The 15906-nt window shown below is 31.7% G+C and overlaps 4 protein-coding genes across 5 annotated transcripts; 1 reads left to right on the plus strand and 3 right to left on the minus strand.

Moving 5' to 3' along the window:
• Nucleotides 1–421: 421 nt before the first annotated feature.
• Nucleotides 422–4325, plus strand: Med28 (mediator complex subunit 28). Its single transcript, XM_076384049.1, has 4 exons — nt 422–785; nt 873–1227; nt 1284–1459; nt 3145–4325. Exons 1-4 carry the CDS (start codon nt 726–728, stop codon nt 3361–3363), a joined length of 810 nt encoding a protein of 269 aa, XP_076240164.1. The 5' UTR covers nt 422–725; the 3' UTR covers nt 3364–4325.
• LOC143182808 (cytosol aminopeptidase) lies at nt 4179–13049 on the minus strand. Of its 2 annotated transcripts, none has more exons than XM_076384046.1 (8): nt 12956–13049; nt 12479–12594; nt 6523–6686; nt 6262–6436; nt 5864–6188; nt 5534–5802; nt 5260–5438; nt 4179–5158 (listed from the first exon to the last, which is right to left on the minus strand). In XM_076384046.1, the coding sequence occupies exons 1-8, from the start codon at nt 13037–13039 to the stop codon at nt 4932–4934; spliced, it is 1539 nt and encodes a 512-aa protein (XP_076240161.1). In that variant the 5' UTR covers nt 13040–13049; the 3' UTR covers nt 4179–4931. The 2 variants fall into 2 exon arrangements, with proteins under 2 accessions (XP_076240161.1, XP_076240163.1); XM_076384048.1 differs by lacking the exon at nt 12956–13049 and adding an exon at nt 12816–12859.
• Nucleotides 8426–10945, minus strand: LOC143182807 (E3 ubiquitin-protein ligase COP1-like). Its single transcript, XM_076384045.1, has one exon. The coding sequence runs from the start codon at nt 10687–10689 to the stop codon at nt 8635–8637; it is 2055 nt and encodes a 684-aa protein (XP_076240160.1). The 5' UTR covers nt 10690–10945; the 3' UTR covers nt 8426–8634.
• Nucleotides 13050–13473: 424 nt separating the features above from the next.
• Slu7 (Pre-mRNA-splicing factor Slu7) lies at nt 13474–15789 on the minus strand. The gene is made up of 5 exons (XM_076384266.1): nt 15504–15789; nt 15155–15426; nt 14716–15039; nt 14339–14636; nt 13474–14263 (listed from the first exon to the last, which is right to left on the minus strand). Exons 1-5 carry the CDS (start codon nt 15729–15731, stop codon nt 13664–13666), a joined length of 1722 nt encoding a protein of 573 aa, XP_076240381.1. The 5' UTR covers nt 15732–15789; the 3' UTR covers nt 13474–13663.
• Between the last annotated feature and the right edge of the window lie 117 nt (nt 15790–15906).

Consider the following 15906-nt stretch of genomic DNA (forward strand, 5'->3'; position numbering starts at 1 on the left):
AAATAACTATCACCTCCTGACATCCTTCGTATACTGTTCCGCATTACCTCAACTACTTTTATAATAATTTACTGTAAAATTATTCCTTGTACGTAATGTATAACTGCTATCAACATATGTAAATAATGGTAATAGTAATTATTTTTAATTAGTACACGCTACGTTGTATTAACAGAGTTTTGTATTTTGATAATTGCATATGTAACTTTCTTAGCAACAGAATTTTAAATATATTCAATGAATAAATATAACATACCGCAGAAGTACGACTTATCCTTTAAACTTTGAACTAATTTATAGTTTCAAATTACTTCTACTGCCAACGATATCGATGTTCGATATGTATCGATTGTTGCTTAAGGATATTTGACTAACGTTGTATCTTGTATGTTAGACAGATAAAGGTTAGATACGTGATAAGTAGCAGGCTGTAGCCATATAATTTATGCCTCTACTTAATCTTACATTTATTAAACTATCTTTAACGTTTAAAACAAAATGTATTAAACGTGAGGAACCCGAACTTGTGCCTAATGCATCGAATAATAATTGTGCGTGACGTTTTATCTAATTTTAAAAGTTTATCATTGTTTTGTTCGTTTAACATGCGTGTGCATCAATTACGGACAGCTTAGTTCTACTCAAAATCGCTATAATGGACCTATCGAAATTAAATTAATATAATCGACAATAAATCAGTTCTAATATAAGCCATCACAAATATAATGGCGACACCCACTAATGGTAATGGTAATCTTGTAGATGAATTTGAAGAAGCATTTCAGGTACGGAATATATTTCTTTTTTCGAGGATTCTCCCTATTCTTACGCGTAATAAAACTTCGTTCATTAATATAAAACACTATTTACAGCAATGTTTAAGTGTATTGACAACAAAAGACGAAGGGTTAGGAAACAGTGGAATTGGAATATCTGGTGGTTTGACTGTGGATAAAGAAGAAGCTCGTAGCGAAGTTGAACAAGTCACATTAAGATTTATAGATCTGGCAAGACAAATGGAAGCTTTTTTCTTACAAAAAAGATTTTTATTGTCTGCATTGAAACCAGAACTTGTAGTAAAGGAAGACATCAATGATCTTAGATTAGAATTAGCACGTAAAGAAGATCTCATAAAGAAACATTATGATAAAATCACAGTGTGGCAGAATCTCTTAGCAGACCTGCAGGGTTGGGCAAAATCTCCAGCTCAAGGTCCAGCTCCCAATGGTAAGAACCTTAAAAAGACAATTATGAAACACACATATAATTTAAAAATACTCTAGGATTACCCAATGGTACTCAAAGTGGTCAAAGTCAACAAACTGCAAATGGAGCTGGTAATGCAACAATACAACAGCAGCAGCAGATATTGCAACATCAACAGCAGCTTCAACAACAACAACAATTGCAACATCTACAGCAGCATCAAATGCAGCAGCAACAGCTTCACCAGCAACAGGTATTTAAGTAATACCGTTACGAATAAGCCTAAAATTCTTGTATATGCTGAAATGTTGGGAATAATTGTTTTAAATTGATACATAAAATTCCAAAAGTGAATGTGTGAACAGCGAAAATTGTACAATTACAAAAAGCTTCTTTTGTGTTGATATTAAGAGTTAGAAGTAATATCTTGGATTGCTATTCTTTGATATTTATCTTATTTCAGTTAGAAATCTAAACTCATTAACAATGTAAATTATTGAGAATTTCTTTATAGAAAGTATTGTTGCATCAACTGATTACATTTATACCATGAGATTATTTATACTCATCATAATATTTATGTTCAGATCAAAATGAGATATTTATTGTTATTAAGTTTTTGTATTATTTGTTATAATTTGAACAGATATTATTATTGAGTGACTGTATATATTTGTGTGTATGCATGTGAGTGTGAATGTATAAGATGTACATAGAATTGAACTGTTCAGTAATCTTTTGTGATTGAGATATCCATGAGAACAGTAGAGACTATTTTTGCTCCTCCTTTTAAAGTAATGGCTGATCAGAGCATAAATTATTCAGTCCTAATGCACAAAGAGCAACGTATATAAGTGTTGCGTATAATCAGTGCCTTAAATAATTCCTATTCAAAGAACTGTAATATGTAAGGAAGAAAAATTAAAGTGCTTTTATTAGTAACTGCGATATAGAATCATAAAAGCATGAATTCTGTTTATGAAAGAAGAAAGTGTCAAATAATATACTTGCATAAACGTTATAAAATGGTGCCAAAATAAGTATTATTAAAATGTGTACAAATATTTAGCTAAAAACGGACATAATAAATCCAATAAGAGCAATAATAAAAGAAAAATAAGCATAAATATCTGCTTAACATTACTAATAGTAGACCCAATGACCCTCATTATCATTCACAATTAGAGACAGATTCTAGTATTTAAAATATATAAGGTGTATATAAATTATACTTAAAAATTTTAATTTTTCTTTCATATTTTTCTATATCATATGTTTCTTTATATTACGTATTACAATCTGTTAGAACAAAATATTTTCCAATATGTATAAGCCTCTCTGTTTATGATACAATAAGTATTTTTTGCATATAATTTATATACATGCATTTTTGCATTCAGTAAGTACAAAGACTATTAAAAAAATTAAATTATATTGAAATCTTATTCATGATATATTACAATTATATTACACTATTCTAACTATTCCTCTGTATTTCATAAATTGATCCATATCTTTTCACTTAAACGTTCGAGTATTACATTAGATTAAAAACGGTGTGCCATTTCACTTATACTGTTTTCACGTGCAAGTAGTTGTTTGGCAGAATAAATTTCTATTCATGGTAAAAAAATTGTGCTTTCTTTCATTTCCCTTGCCTATCTAATTACTGTTCCTAATACCTCACTGGCTTGTAATTATGATACCTCAATCTTTATGTTCACTAGCAAATTCATACATTTAAACCCATGCATGTATGTATAAATACTTAAGATCTTACAATCAAATAATTAGTACCATCTCTCAATCCTTTCAAGTGCTTATTTTTCATTTATTACTGTTTTTATGACAGAATAAGACCTACTAAATTTATATAATAATCTCAGTCTCAGGGGTAATATCATTATGATATAATATTTGGTATAATATTTCTTTCAGGTACAACAAGGATCCGGTGCACCTCCTACATCGGGCCTTCAAGGAGTTGGTGTTTCAGTTGGACAACAAGGAATGTTCATGACACAAGGAGGAGTAGGTGTGACTGGAGCAAGAACAGGATTTCCTGTTGGAGGAGTAGGAAGTAGTGCTCTTCAGGGTCCACTTGCCTTTCTGGAAAAAACAACGAGCAATATAGGAATGCCAGAAAGGCGGAGTTGACGCGGAAGGGGGAGGGGCCGGGGTCGGGGTCGAGGAAGAGGCCGAGGAAAAGGACGAAGCGGAGGAGGAAGTCTTCCTCCGCCACCACCACTCCTCGATACTTCGGACCCGTCGTCGTATGCTGCTGCTGCCGCAGTCGCAGCTGCTGCGGCAGCGCCCCTTCCCTCTCCACAGCAGCAGCCTCCACCGTCTTGTACATGAACTTTGGATTAATTTGTTACATTGTAAGATACTGTTCCTATGTCTAAAGTTAAAACTGCATTGACTTTCCCTGGGAAACGATGAATTGCGTTTTCGCTATTGTAAGTAATGGAATGCTTGGTCAATTTGACTGGAAAGAATGCGTTGCAAATATTTTTATGATACGCAGGATATACCTATTAAGCTAGGTTTACGTGTTATATAACAAAGTTACAAAACAGAAAAGAGAAATGGTATATATGCGTCTCTTTTCTATTTTCTAAACAGTTATTTTACTTTATTATATAATATGTAATGTAGACCTAGCTTTAACCATGTTCTAAAACCTCAGAATTTATATTGAGAAGATACAACCTTCTTAACAACTTTGTAATTATTATTTCGCTTTTGATAACAGGAAATTTTGTTTTCTGTTTTAATAGTTCACGCTAATCTTTATATTATTATTATTATTACTACTAGAAAAATTATGTAAAATATGATATACCTATGAAATAGAATAATGATTTCGTTCTCTTAATATATTTAAAAGGGATGACAGCGAGAACTGTACATAACAAGATTGTATGGTAAAAGAATAACGAGTTTCACGTGTAGATAAAATTAGAGGCACGTTTTTTCATACAATAAATCATGTATTTTATTATATTAAGTTCATATAGTTGTTAGCACTTTTACAAATCATGTGTAATATTTACGCAACTGTTGATCAAAACTGTACTTCAGACGTGATACAAATAAAATGTAAATTGCCCAAATAATGGTACCTCCCGCTGATGTCTCTATCCTATTAAACCACGGTTCTTCGTTTGCACAAATCTAGCACACTAGTCTTTTGTGTTTGATATTGTACAAACTTATTTCCGTTACTATTGCATGCCTCTTTATCATCTGTTTCTGTATTATATGATTCTTAATGATCATTGACATTGCTGTTAATTATTCTTAACCAAAATAGCTTTTTACATAATATGAATAAAATCAACTGTACAAGAAAGTTAAGAAATCATTACATTTGTACTAAATGCATCCGTACTGTAAGGTAACATAATTCTATACAAATGTTATAAAACTGTGTGGGCGTGAGTTTGGCTCGGTTTTACATTCCGATTGATTTGATTTGTTGTACCTTTTGGTCGTGTGTTCAGTTTACAAAACATCTACATAAGTATGAAATAGCGTCGGAATGTAAAAAGGGAGGTGGGCAGCGCATAATATATAAAATGTGTATTTGTTTTGTATACATATATATATAAAGAAACAGAGTTATATATACATATATACATGTGTGTATACACATATGCATACGTATATATAAAAATAAACCATACAACTTGCACCATCAATTTAAAATAGTCGTAAAAACTTTAAGAACATGCCTTTAAAAATTCAATAAGCGTACGAGTTGGACGACCTGTCATTCCAGCTGATATGTATGGTAACTCTTCATGTCCAGAACCCATTACTCCCGCAATATCTAAATGCATCCACGGTGTATCGTTTCCAACGAATTCTCGTAAGAAAGCGGCTGCGGTACACGAGCCGCCACCTTTGGTTTTCGCGGTATTATTGATATCCGCTGATTTGATTTTCTCTGCAAATAATATTAATACATATGATACATTATTCTTTCAATACCAAGCACAAATTGTACAAAGCTGGAAAAATCTGCACAGAATAGAAGGATTTTCGTACTTGTCATCTCATCCGTAAAGTGTTGCCAAAGTGGAAGTCGCCATACTCGATCACCAGTTTCAGTACCAGCCTTTTTTAACGTCTCGAAAAGACCATCATCGTTTGAGAAAACTCCAGTTGCAGCTCTTCCTAACGTGATTCTCATCGCACCCGTCAGCGTTGCAATATCCAAGACAAATCTATATACGTACACATATTTGTACATATATGCATCAAGTATTTCATAAATTATAATTGTGAATGAATATTATATGTGTTTGTAACGAATGACTACCTTGGATTAAATTCTTGGGCATAACAAAGAGCATCGGCAAGAATGAGTCTACCTTCTGCATCAGTATTATCTACAATGATTGTTTTTCCATTCATCGCAACTACAAGATCTCCAGGTTTAGTCGCGGTTCCAGATGGCAAGTTTTCAGTAAGTGGGATTAAACCGACAATGTTTACTTTCAGCTTCAGTTCAGCTACAGCGCGGATAGCAGCTGCTACGCATGCTGCGCCGCTCATATCTGCACGCATTTCGTCCATATCAGCTGAAGGCTAGAATCATTACACACATAAGCAATCTAAGTTAAGATAAAAAGATCATACAGTTATTTACCTTAAGACTAATACCACCAGCATCAAATGTAACGCCTTTTCCGACAAAGACGATTGGCTGGCTTTTACCCTCATCACCTTTATAGTGTATTTCAACGAACTTTGGTGGTTCCAAACTGCCATTAGATACACTAAGGAAAGAACCCATTCTCTTTTCTTCTGCCCATTTCTTATCGTGAACTTGAACAGTAATTCCTAATGTACTGAGAACTGAAGATACTTCGTTAGAAAATATTGTGGGTGTCATTAAATTGGCTGGAGTATCTGCAAGTTCACGTGCCCAATTTTGTGCTTGGGCTTTGATACTTCCAATTATCCACTCTTTCCTTAAAATAAAGGAATAATAAGGTATTTACAATAGTAAAATACAATGGAACAAGAAATAGATATAATACTTACTGTCCTTCTTGACCATATAGCGAGATTTTTGGAAATACTTTTTGTTGTTCCTTATTTTTCAAACCCTGATAAAACCATGTAGATAATGCAGCTCCTTCTGCTGCTGCTTCTGCATCCCCTAGTGACTCCAATTCTATGTCTTTTATTTCAACTGCATCCAATGCACGACATCCCGCTAATGTAACATTATCATATCATTATTGCATTGAAGTATAAGTCTACATTAAAAAAAAGATATATATATGAAAAGCAAATATTTACCTGCTGCAGCAAGACGTATGCTTTCCTTTCCTTCGTCTATTTCTTCAAGTTTGTTAATACCAGGGTCTTTCTTTCCAAGGCCAACAACTGCAACTCCCGCATAATCGTTTTCATCCAAACCCCAAAATACTCTAGTCTGACCTTTGGGAATTTTTGGACCTGCTCTGTAGTAATACAAGCGTAAAATCATTATTTAAAATCATTCAAATATGAAACAAATAGATTTTTAAGATAAAGGGTAAATTTATGTGTGATTAAAAATTATTTTCTGGAATGTACTGAGACACAAATTCACAAATTTATTCATTACAATAATTCTAGGCGTTTCGGACATTTATGGCATATGCTGCAGCATTTGTGATTTTAAAATACAATCTAAAAATATACTATCCTTTATATATACCCTAGAATATACTTCTTTAAAATTAATCTAATTATATTTCTAACAATTATTAACTATATTACAATTACAATTACTCTCGTAGCAGTTAGAACTAGACATTAATCCATAACTTATACTCTTTAATCTATAACGAAGACAATCAATTTGCACTAACAATACATCAAAGATAGGCGCCACAATTATTTTCAATACACTTATTAATACAAATTTGTATCAATAGAGAATTATTTATGAAGTATAGTATAATACCATGTAAAACTATATCTGTATTACTAAAATTCGATTCTTTGTTTATGTGTACACAGATTTATGTATGTAAATTTGTCATGGGGTTTTGTCGTATTTGTAGTTTTATATTATTTACCTAGACATTACAATGTTAAGAGTAAAGAATTTACTAAAAATTGACACAGTGATACATAGAGACATGAGTCATAAAGATCATTTGCTTAAAATACATTAATCAGAGCTAAGTAAAATAACAATTAAATAGGAAATAGTAAACGTAAATTTTTGTTACTTTAACAAATGATCACTATTGTTATTACTTCAGGAAACTATTGCATATTAAAATTAAATTACATATCTATAATACAGTAAGTACTCTAATTCTGCAACTGAAAGTATATTTACAATTTACTATTTTCCATCACAAATTTTATATTTTCTTAGTCTTGATGCTAATACAAGAAGATAGTAATTTTAACACTAACAGTAGGAACTTAATGCAATCCAAGCACATTCACTAATTTTTATCTGAGATAACATTCTTGGCACAAATTAAACTGAATGAACAGCATCACCAATATCACTTAGGATATTAGCTTGTACAATTTCTTTATTCTCTTGAATTTAGTTCATTAGGCTACTTTGGCAAAACATTTACTACAACAATTATATTGTACAATTAGAGTTATATTTTCAAGTCAGAATTTTTATTGTGACTTAATATATAAAGTATTCTCTGCTTTTTTTATCCATATTGTTACGATTCACAAAAATATTTTTTATATTGTAGATTATTTAGAATAATAAGAGTTTGTTTCATTTGTAATTTACAAGTTAAACCTACAGATAAATTATCATACACAATGAAATGTTAGATAATTTACATGTTCTAATAATAAATGAATACTGTTAACATACAATACAAATTATGGCCAAATTGTGTATAATAATCAGACAGTATATAATAACAAAAAATGTTTTATTATACATGAATTGTGCTAAGACTGACTGTGCAAGTATGTCAATTTTAAAATACACTGGAAGTAATTAGAATAACATGAAGATAAGAAAAGCTACATTGGATAGTGTAAATTATCAAATACAAGTGTATACTATCAGTATAATTATATGAATTGTTCACTGTTCAAATTCAGTCTATTGTTAAATCATATGTAAATATATATAAATTGAAAACAGTTAACTAAACGCAAAATAAGTAACAGTATTCAAATTTTATAGTAAACGTATAATTACAAGAAAATAGTTGTGCTATATAACACTCAAGGTATTACTTTCTCAGGTAAATCAGTCTCTAATAATGAAATTTTCATGTATTAGACATTTCTCTTTTTAATTTGATTTATAACAAATTACTATAACATTTAGAATGCATTTTCACTTCTCGTTGTTGTTTAAATCTGAGCACTGAATTGAATCAATTTTAAAATATATATGTGCCAAATATAATATTATGATTATCTTCAAACAAGTTCTAATATCTTAATAATTCCTTGGGAATTTGCAGCTACTACAACATTAGACATTTGCCTCCAACATACAGCAGACACAAATTCATTTAGATCTTCCTCTCTTCGTTCTTGTATTTCTAATATACTTCGAACAGCATCAAATTTATAAGAGAATAATTGTTTTGTAAGTCCTTTGTAATACACATAAAGCGCATTATTTTCTGATCCACATGCCACGTAATCACCATCGGTAGCGAGACCTACGAAATTCTTTTCATTAACGTGTCCAACAAACGAGCGCAAACAATGCGGATTATTAATGTTCCACATTTTCAATTGCGAATCGGTACTTGCAGACACTATTTCCTCTTTATTAATAAATTTAACATATGAGACGGCTTTGCGGTGGCCTTTAAAAATGCACAGTGCTTCCTTCATATTACGTAGATCATAATAGTGGACACAATGGTCGGCAGATCCAAATGCTAAGTGACATGAACTACGTGGATTAAACTTGACGCAACACACATTAGCTTTTGCTTCTAAAGAGGCAACGGAATGATCGTTATTCAGAGACCATAATTTAACTCTGGCATCATCTGAACCTGATGCTATAAGTCGGGTATCTACATCATTGAAGTCAACAGACCAACATCTCTTCTCATGTTCCTGAAATGCTTTTGTTCTTTGACCAGTTGCAGCATCCCATACTGTTACAGTTCCTTCATAATCAGAGGATGCCAACATTCCTTTATGAAAAGAATTCCATGAAACACAGGATATTTTAGAGCTGGAAACCATTTCTACACAGGGATAATGAATATCTACTGTGTCCCTTATTACAGCACTATAATCAAATACTTTTATACGTTTTGTAACTCCAGCTATAGCAAAGAATTCATTATCTTTATCGAATTCTATGCTTGATACAATGGTAGAGTTGTTAAAAATATCTGATGAATAGTTCAAAGTTGCCAATGGCCGTAACGAATTATATCTTGAAAATTTAACAAGATTTTCTCTAAACACATCAAGTCCTGAACTTGTACCATGCCATGTTTCAGTCTGAGTTTGAGGTTTATGTCCAAGAAGTAATTCCTTAGCACGAGAGTCAAAATAACATTGTACGAAATCATCGAAATGAGCGTGCATTCTTTTCCTACGTATAGCCAATGTCGAGCCCGCTGCTTGATCATTTTGCTTTTGACTTCCTGTAGAATTAGTAAATGTATCATTACCAGATGCGCTTGTTTTTTCATTTGATTTTACCATGTTTGAGTGTATTATGTCTATAAGGCCAATCATTTCTTTTCTAATAGCCGACACTTGTGCAGTATCATTTTCATTTGATTTCTTTAAATCTTCTATCTTAGGACATTTGCTCTGGACATCCTTTAAAATACTTTCAACTTCTTCCATATCCCTTTTAATTAATGCTATCTCCTTTTGTAATTGATTCTTTTGTTCTTCTTTTTGCTGCAACAGATGTTTCAAAAATTCATGCAGCAATTTGTTTTGTGCCGCACATGTTTCTGCTTCAAGCAAATGTTTTCTCTGTGTCAATACTTCTAACATTACATTTACATCTGGCAAAGTGAGATTAGCGCTTTCTGCGGCTACAATATCTCTCAAGCCATCATATGGTGGTATAGATAAATCCGTGCCTCTATGTCTACCATCAGCAGTATACGAAGATCCTAATTCAGCGAGACCCTTGATTCTAGTTTTATATTTTGATATTAATTCATGTAACAAAAAGTTCGGAAAAATATCTTGTTGCGTTAACGTGTAGCTACATTTTGGACAACGCCCATTAGCTTCCAAAGATTTTACTATACAGCGATAACAAAACGTGTGACCGCAACGTGTGATATGAGCTTCATCGATTATATCGAAACAAATAGGACACAGATAATCATTATTTTTATCTTCAAGTGTACCACTGATCCTGTGTAGTACATTCGTTGAGTGATGTTGTTTACTTATCCTACTGCTACATTCACCTACTCCCCCACTGCTTCCAGCAGTGCTATCATTTCCCAGGTTACTATCACTGATAGTCGACATTATTCTTTTGAACTGAATAATATATCTTAAAATATACCTGCTGATTTCAATATGCTTTCTTAAATTTCATATCGTAAAAGCCTTTCTTAAGTCTTTCAACAGTAATGTCAACTTGGCTAATAATCAGTCTAAAGAAATTATTATATTAAACATAATGCGTTTGTAAACTTTTTTTTATATAACAAAATATGTGTCTGGTAACTCCTTCCGCGCAGCGAGCTTTTGCTTCGTATCATGCGTACAATACCGTCTCTCAGTCTAGTCTCTCCTGAAACAATGAAAATAATGCCAGTGAGCTCATGGAACACAAATTTCACTCAAATTCAAGAGTTTTGTTAACAGAAAATACTTTATGGAAAAATTTGTAAAACAACAAAGAAAAAGCAACTCTGAATATTATAGAAAGCTCAGGCAGCATTATGACAATTGTTTCAGGCTGGAACTATCAATAAAACATCTGAATATTATTTAATTGTTAATTTACACAATCTTAAAATAAAAGTATAGAAATAATTGGTAAAACAGTACTCAGTATTATAAGTAGTGTTTATTATATATAGACTGCAGATGTTTATGCCAATGCATATTTTTATAGAAAATAGATGATTCTTAGAATGGATCCTTGTTGTGCCATTAAATGGTTTTAAATATTTTTTCTATTTCACATAGTTTGCATAATACAGTTGTTTTGCATATTGCATATTCTACTTTGTATATTTACTGCATACTGTGTGTACATCTTATACATATGTATCTACTTTCTACATATTTCATATGTACAATAACACATTTATCAATGGTAAGGTATCAGTAATTTAACATTTGTGCAGTTTCACTTTTCAATATTACCAGAGACTATGAAAAAAACATTAGAAACATTAGGTTTCCTGTAACTGGATCAGTTAACTTCCAATACCAAGAAATTATATGATACACTCAGTAAGTGTGAGCTAGAAATTATACAAAAATTTGAATTTGTTTTGTAATGAAACACTCGTTATAATACATTATCCAATATTAGTAACATTTTGAAGTATGCACACTAAACTGCAAATCTTTTTACATTTATGGAAATTTTAAAAAAATAGAAAGTAAAGTATAAATTATATTATTTAACAGATAAAGCAAATTTCTATTTAAGTTTCCTTCCTTTAACTCAGTTTATGAAAATATATATTTGCATAAAACTTCTCTAACACATACATTGAAGAGCCATAGAAAGTTTCAGCACATAAATGGTACAAATTTATATATGCCTCTATAACATACAATGTAAAATAATTTTTTCTAACATGCAAATTAGTTTTTGCAGTTAACGGATATCATTTTGTAGTTAAAAATATTACAAAAACTATTATGATATACTCTAACTTAAATTACAATAAGTAAAATAACAAAATGATTAGTATCTTTGAGATGTACATATAACATATTGCCTGCATACTTTTTATGCATATATTTCATATCTTTTGCAGATTTCGATATCTTATACCCACATAAACATCTACAGTCTAAACATATGCTTAGATAGCATGTTGTGTGCCCTGATTTATCTTCTTTTATGAGACAATTAGTGTAACAACATTGTCTGCATACGATATTTATATCTGAACGATACCTCTATCTGAATATAGACACGTATCTAAAGACTAAATGTACATATTGTACGAAAGAAAGTGTATTTCATAAAAAGAGCATCAACATAGAAATTACATATTTATGTGACACAGAAAAACGTAATTATGATATGAAATATGTTATAGGTTACTAGGAACAATTATGGACTTACAGTAAAATATTCTTTTGTAGTTTTCCTTTAACTAATTCATCGTATTTGGCCGCTGTGGGAGTCAATGAAATATTACATTCATCTTCTGCTTCGTATACACCGAGCACCAATCCTTTCTGTTGAAAATCAAAATATAATAAATAAATATTAGGATGTAGATACGTTTCTGTTAAGTGTAGTAGTATAGCTGAATCATAGCCTCACAAAACAAATGTATATATTTCGTGAAATTATTTAGCAAAGAGATAGAAAAGACACAGTAAAAGGGAATGATCAACATTCCACGTAATAACTAATTGAAATTTGTGCATCCCGATAAAGTATCTCTCCCCTTTACCATCTTACAGTTTTCGAAGACCAAAACGAAAATTCTCCGCTTCGGTAGCTTTGTTGCGTAAAATGGAATTACACCGTTCTCCCGGTATTAGAATAGTGAAGGATACTTCTTAATGTACAAATGAATAACATTATAATTACCTTCATGGTCGAGATGCTGGATAAGAAACGTAACTGCGAATTTCCGTATTGCAGACTCTTACCCCTGATAAGAGACAATGCCATAATTTGTTCAAGAGAGCATTTAGGTGTGATATATATATATACACGCACGTATATCTATATAGATATGCACGCGTGTGTAAGTCGAATATACATACATGCAATCGTATACGTATATATGTCCTTCGGGAGATACGATATCTAGCAAACTTGGTCACCAATGTGTAGATCCGCCACTCTAGCACCTTATTTTATTTATTTTTGTATTGCCATCTGGTGGCAATTTTCGTAAATTACAAACACATAATTTTAATGAGAGTTTGCCGATAATATCAGCATAACTCACGGCCTATTTAAAATAACCAATCGTATTCAAGAACCAACGAGAGCGCATTACGAACTTCTTTAATTTTGTAATCACATAAATTTACGTTACAAATTAATTTTTTAACTCTTACTACTAATATAGTACTTAGTAATAAAATTAGCCGTTAAATTTATCATCTTTTTTTAAACACATAATTTATGTTAAATATACATACATTTGTTTATATATTTAAACTGATTTACGTACATTTTATATATACAGGCATAATGTTAAATAACATATTATCAGTAAATAATCGTTAACAAAAATTAACGATTTTTATAACAAATAAAGGATGTAAAGAATTTTATTAAATATAACTAATTATTGAGAAAGTCCGCCATAGGATCATCTGCACGTTTTCGCTTCATTTGGAATGCTTCGATTTCTTCTGCCGTTGGTTCTTTTGCTTCATACATACTATTGTAAGGACGTTTTCTTTCATCTATATGTATATATTCTTCCATTTCCTTCTGAGTTTTTTCTTCTTTTTGCAAAGCCTGTTGTAATTTATCTTGCTCTTTAATTAGTTTTTCCTTGTTCTTTCGTCTCTCTTTTTGTTTTCGTTTTTTATCTTTCTTCTTAGACGACCTCAATTTTTTCATTAATCTCGACTTCTTTTCTTCTTCGTCGGATGAAGTATCACTACCTGATGATTTCTCGTCTTCTGACTCCTGTTTTTCATCATCGGGAACGTGTTCCTCATTTGTAATAGATTTCTTGCTTGCCATAATTGTTGCTTCAGACGCTTTTATACCCGCTTCTCCCGTACAATATGAATTCTTTATAAAAGAATGGCAACATTTGTAGCCCCATTTACCGGCCTGCCAATAAGATCCCCAAACAGACGTATGATTATTTGGAAAAACATCTTCTTCATACTTTGATCGAATTACTTGTCTGTCTTGTCCCTTAATAATCTATAAATTAATATACATTAGAAAAGTGTTTAAAGGTTGACATATCTTAATTATCTATTTTATAAATTGACATACCTTTCCATATCTAGAGTATTCTACATATTGTTCTGTTTGTGCCAGTAAAAGAGAAGAAGGAGGAGCATCAAGATGCTCTTCACCTCCATACCTATCAATTATGCTGTCACGAGCTTTATCCTTTAATTCGTCGCGCTTTTTATCGTATTCCTGTTTAAGTAATTCTAATTTCGTTGGTTCAGCAAGTAAATGAACATCAACGCCCCTTTCGTGCGCTTCCCATGCAAATAATTGTGCATTTGCATGCCGCTGTGTATCTCCCGAAAAACGCGCGAAATTTTCACCTTTATAATCAACTCTGAAATTAAATGTATTAAAGATATAATTCATATTTTTGTTATAATAAAACTAAATTACTATTACAATAATGTACATACTCTCTTTCTGTACCAGCATAAGGATTATCTCTCATAGATCTTGTTTTAGGATCATAATATGCAGAATTTGGATCCAAGTTTCTTAAATATTTTGCTGTATCTTCTCTAATTCTGAGATTTCTAACAGTAATACGCTGTTTAGAATCTACTTTTGTTCCAGGCATATCGACTTCATCCACATATTTATCTTCATCCTTGTCTGAATCTTGTTCATCATTTTCTTCTGCATTTAATTTTTCCGCCCGCATTTGCCTCTTTGCTTCCTCAATTTTTTGATATTCTTCAACAATAGCCCTGTGTTCTGAGGGATCATATCCAGCCCACCTATAATTAATAAGTAAATTAAATGTATATAGAATATTGATCTGAGCTCTAATATCTGTTCAGATATGAGATAACATGAAGTTATTGTTAGAGGTAATAAGGTGTAAATGTTTACCTATCTCTTTTGCCATCATAATCCATAGACAATTCAGGTTGTGAAAATTCATCTGGTGCAATGTTTGCATTTGTATATTTGGCTCCTATTTTACGGGGACGCTCCATGCATTCCTTTCTTTTATGAGTCATGGCACCACAATTCTCACATGCACCTTTGCGATACTTTGTTATTAATTTAGATGTATCTACACCACGTTTATACCATTCATCTATTCCACTAAATTGCTTTTGTTTTTCAGGTTGTGGTCTTTGATGTTTCAAAGTGGGACCCTTAAATATTTTTGTAAAATTAGTATGCTGATTAGAAACACTATTATAGTACATTAACTTCTGAAAATACTACATACTTGTGCTCCAAAGTACCATGGCGTAGCGCTAATATATTGCGGAATATGTGGATTAATATCTTTACCCTCTTCATCGACTGCAGCTGGTGCTGTACCAGCTTTTCTAGCCTCTTCTAATTCTTTTGCTTTTCGCCAATCTTCTCTGCTTTTCTTTTTAGGTTCATCTTCAAAACTGCTTGTGTTCTTTATTATCTTCGATACTGGTACGTTGGCTAGCGTATTAGCCATTTTTGCGAAATAATTACGTCCTTGCTAATCTCTATACTGAGACAACTTTTGCATTTGACGTTTTACATCACAAAGCCCATATGATACTGTAAACTTAACCTAACTCACAAGAAAATAATGCAAAGCATATATATCATTAGGGTCGGTTTACAAACATTTTTCACAAATGAACAGT

Source organism: Calliopsis andreniformis, chromosome 9, assembly GCF_051401765.1.
Source record: "Calliopsis andreniformis isolate RMS-2024a chromosome 9, iyCalAndr_principal, whole genome shotgun sequence".
Classification (NCBI taxonomy): Eukaryota; Metazoa; Arthropoda; class Insecta; order Hymenoptera; family Andrenidae; genus Calliopsis; species Calliopsis andreniformis.

Bases quoted from the DNA above. Each gene is read 5' to 3' on its own strand.
- LOC143182807 (XM_076384045.1), bottom strand. From the start codon at position 10,689: ATGTCGACTATCAGTGATAGTAACCTGGGAAATGATAGCACTGCTGGA.
- LOC143182808 (XM_076384046.1), bottom strand. From the start codon at position 13,039: ATGGCATTGTCTCTTATCAGGGGTAAGAGTCTGCAATACGGAAATTCG. The intron at 5,803-5,863 runs GTAAATAACTGT...TAATGATTCTAG, and splicing joins CTGGTGGTATTAGTCTTAAG to CCTTCAGCTGATATGGACGA. The intron at 5,439-5,533 runs GTAGTCATTCGT...GTACGTATATAG, and splicing joins GCCCAAGAATTTAATCCAAG to ATTTGTCTTGGATATTGCAA.
- Med28 (XM_076384049.1), top strand. From the start codon at position 726: ATGGCGACACCCACTAATGGTAATGGTAATCTTGTAGATGAATTTGAA. The intron at 786-872 runs GTACGGAATATA...CACTATTTACAG, and splicing joins AATTTGAAGAAGCATTTCAG to CAATGTTTAAGTGTATTGAC. The intron at 1,228-1,283 runs GTAAGAACCTTA...AAAATACTCTAG, and splicing joins TCAAGGTCCAGCTCCCAATG to GATTACCCAATGGTACTCAA.
- Slu7 (XM_076384266.1), bottom strand. From the start codon at position 15,731: ATGGCTAATACGCTAGCCAACGTACCAGTATCGAAGATAATAAAGAAC. The intron at 14,637-14,715 runs GTATGTACATTA...ATTTAATTTCAG, and splicing joins TATGCTGGTACAGAAAGAGA to AGTTGATTATAAAGGTGAAA. The intron at 14,264-14,338 runs GTATGTCAATTT...ATTAATTTATAG, and splicing joins AATACTCTAGATATGGAAAG to ATTATTAAGGGACAAGACAG.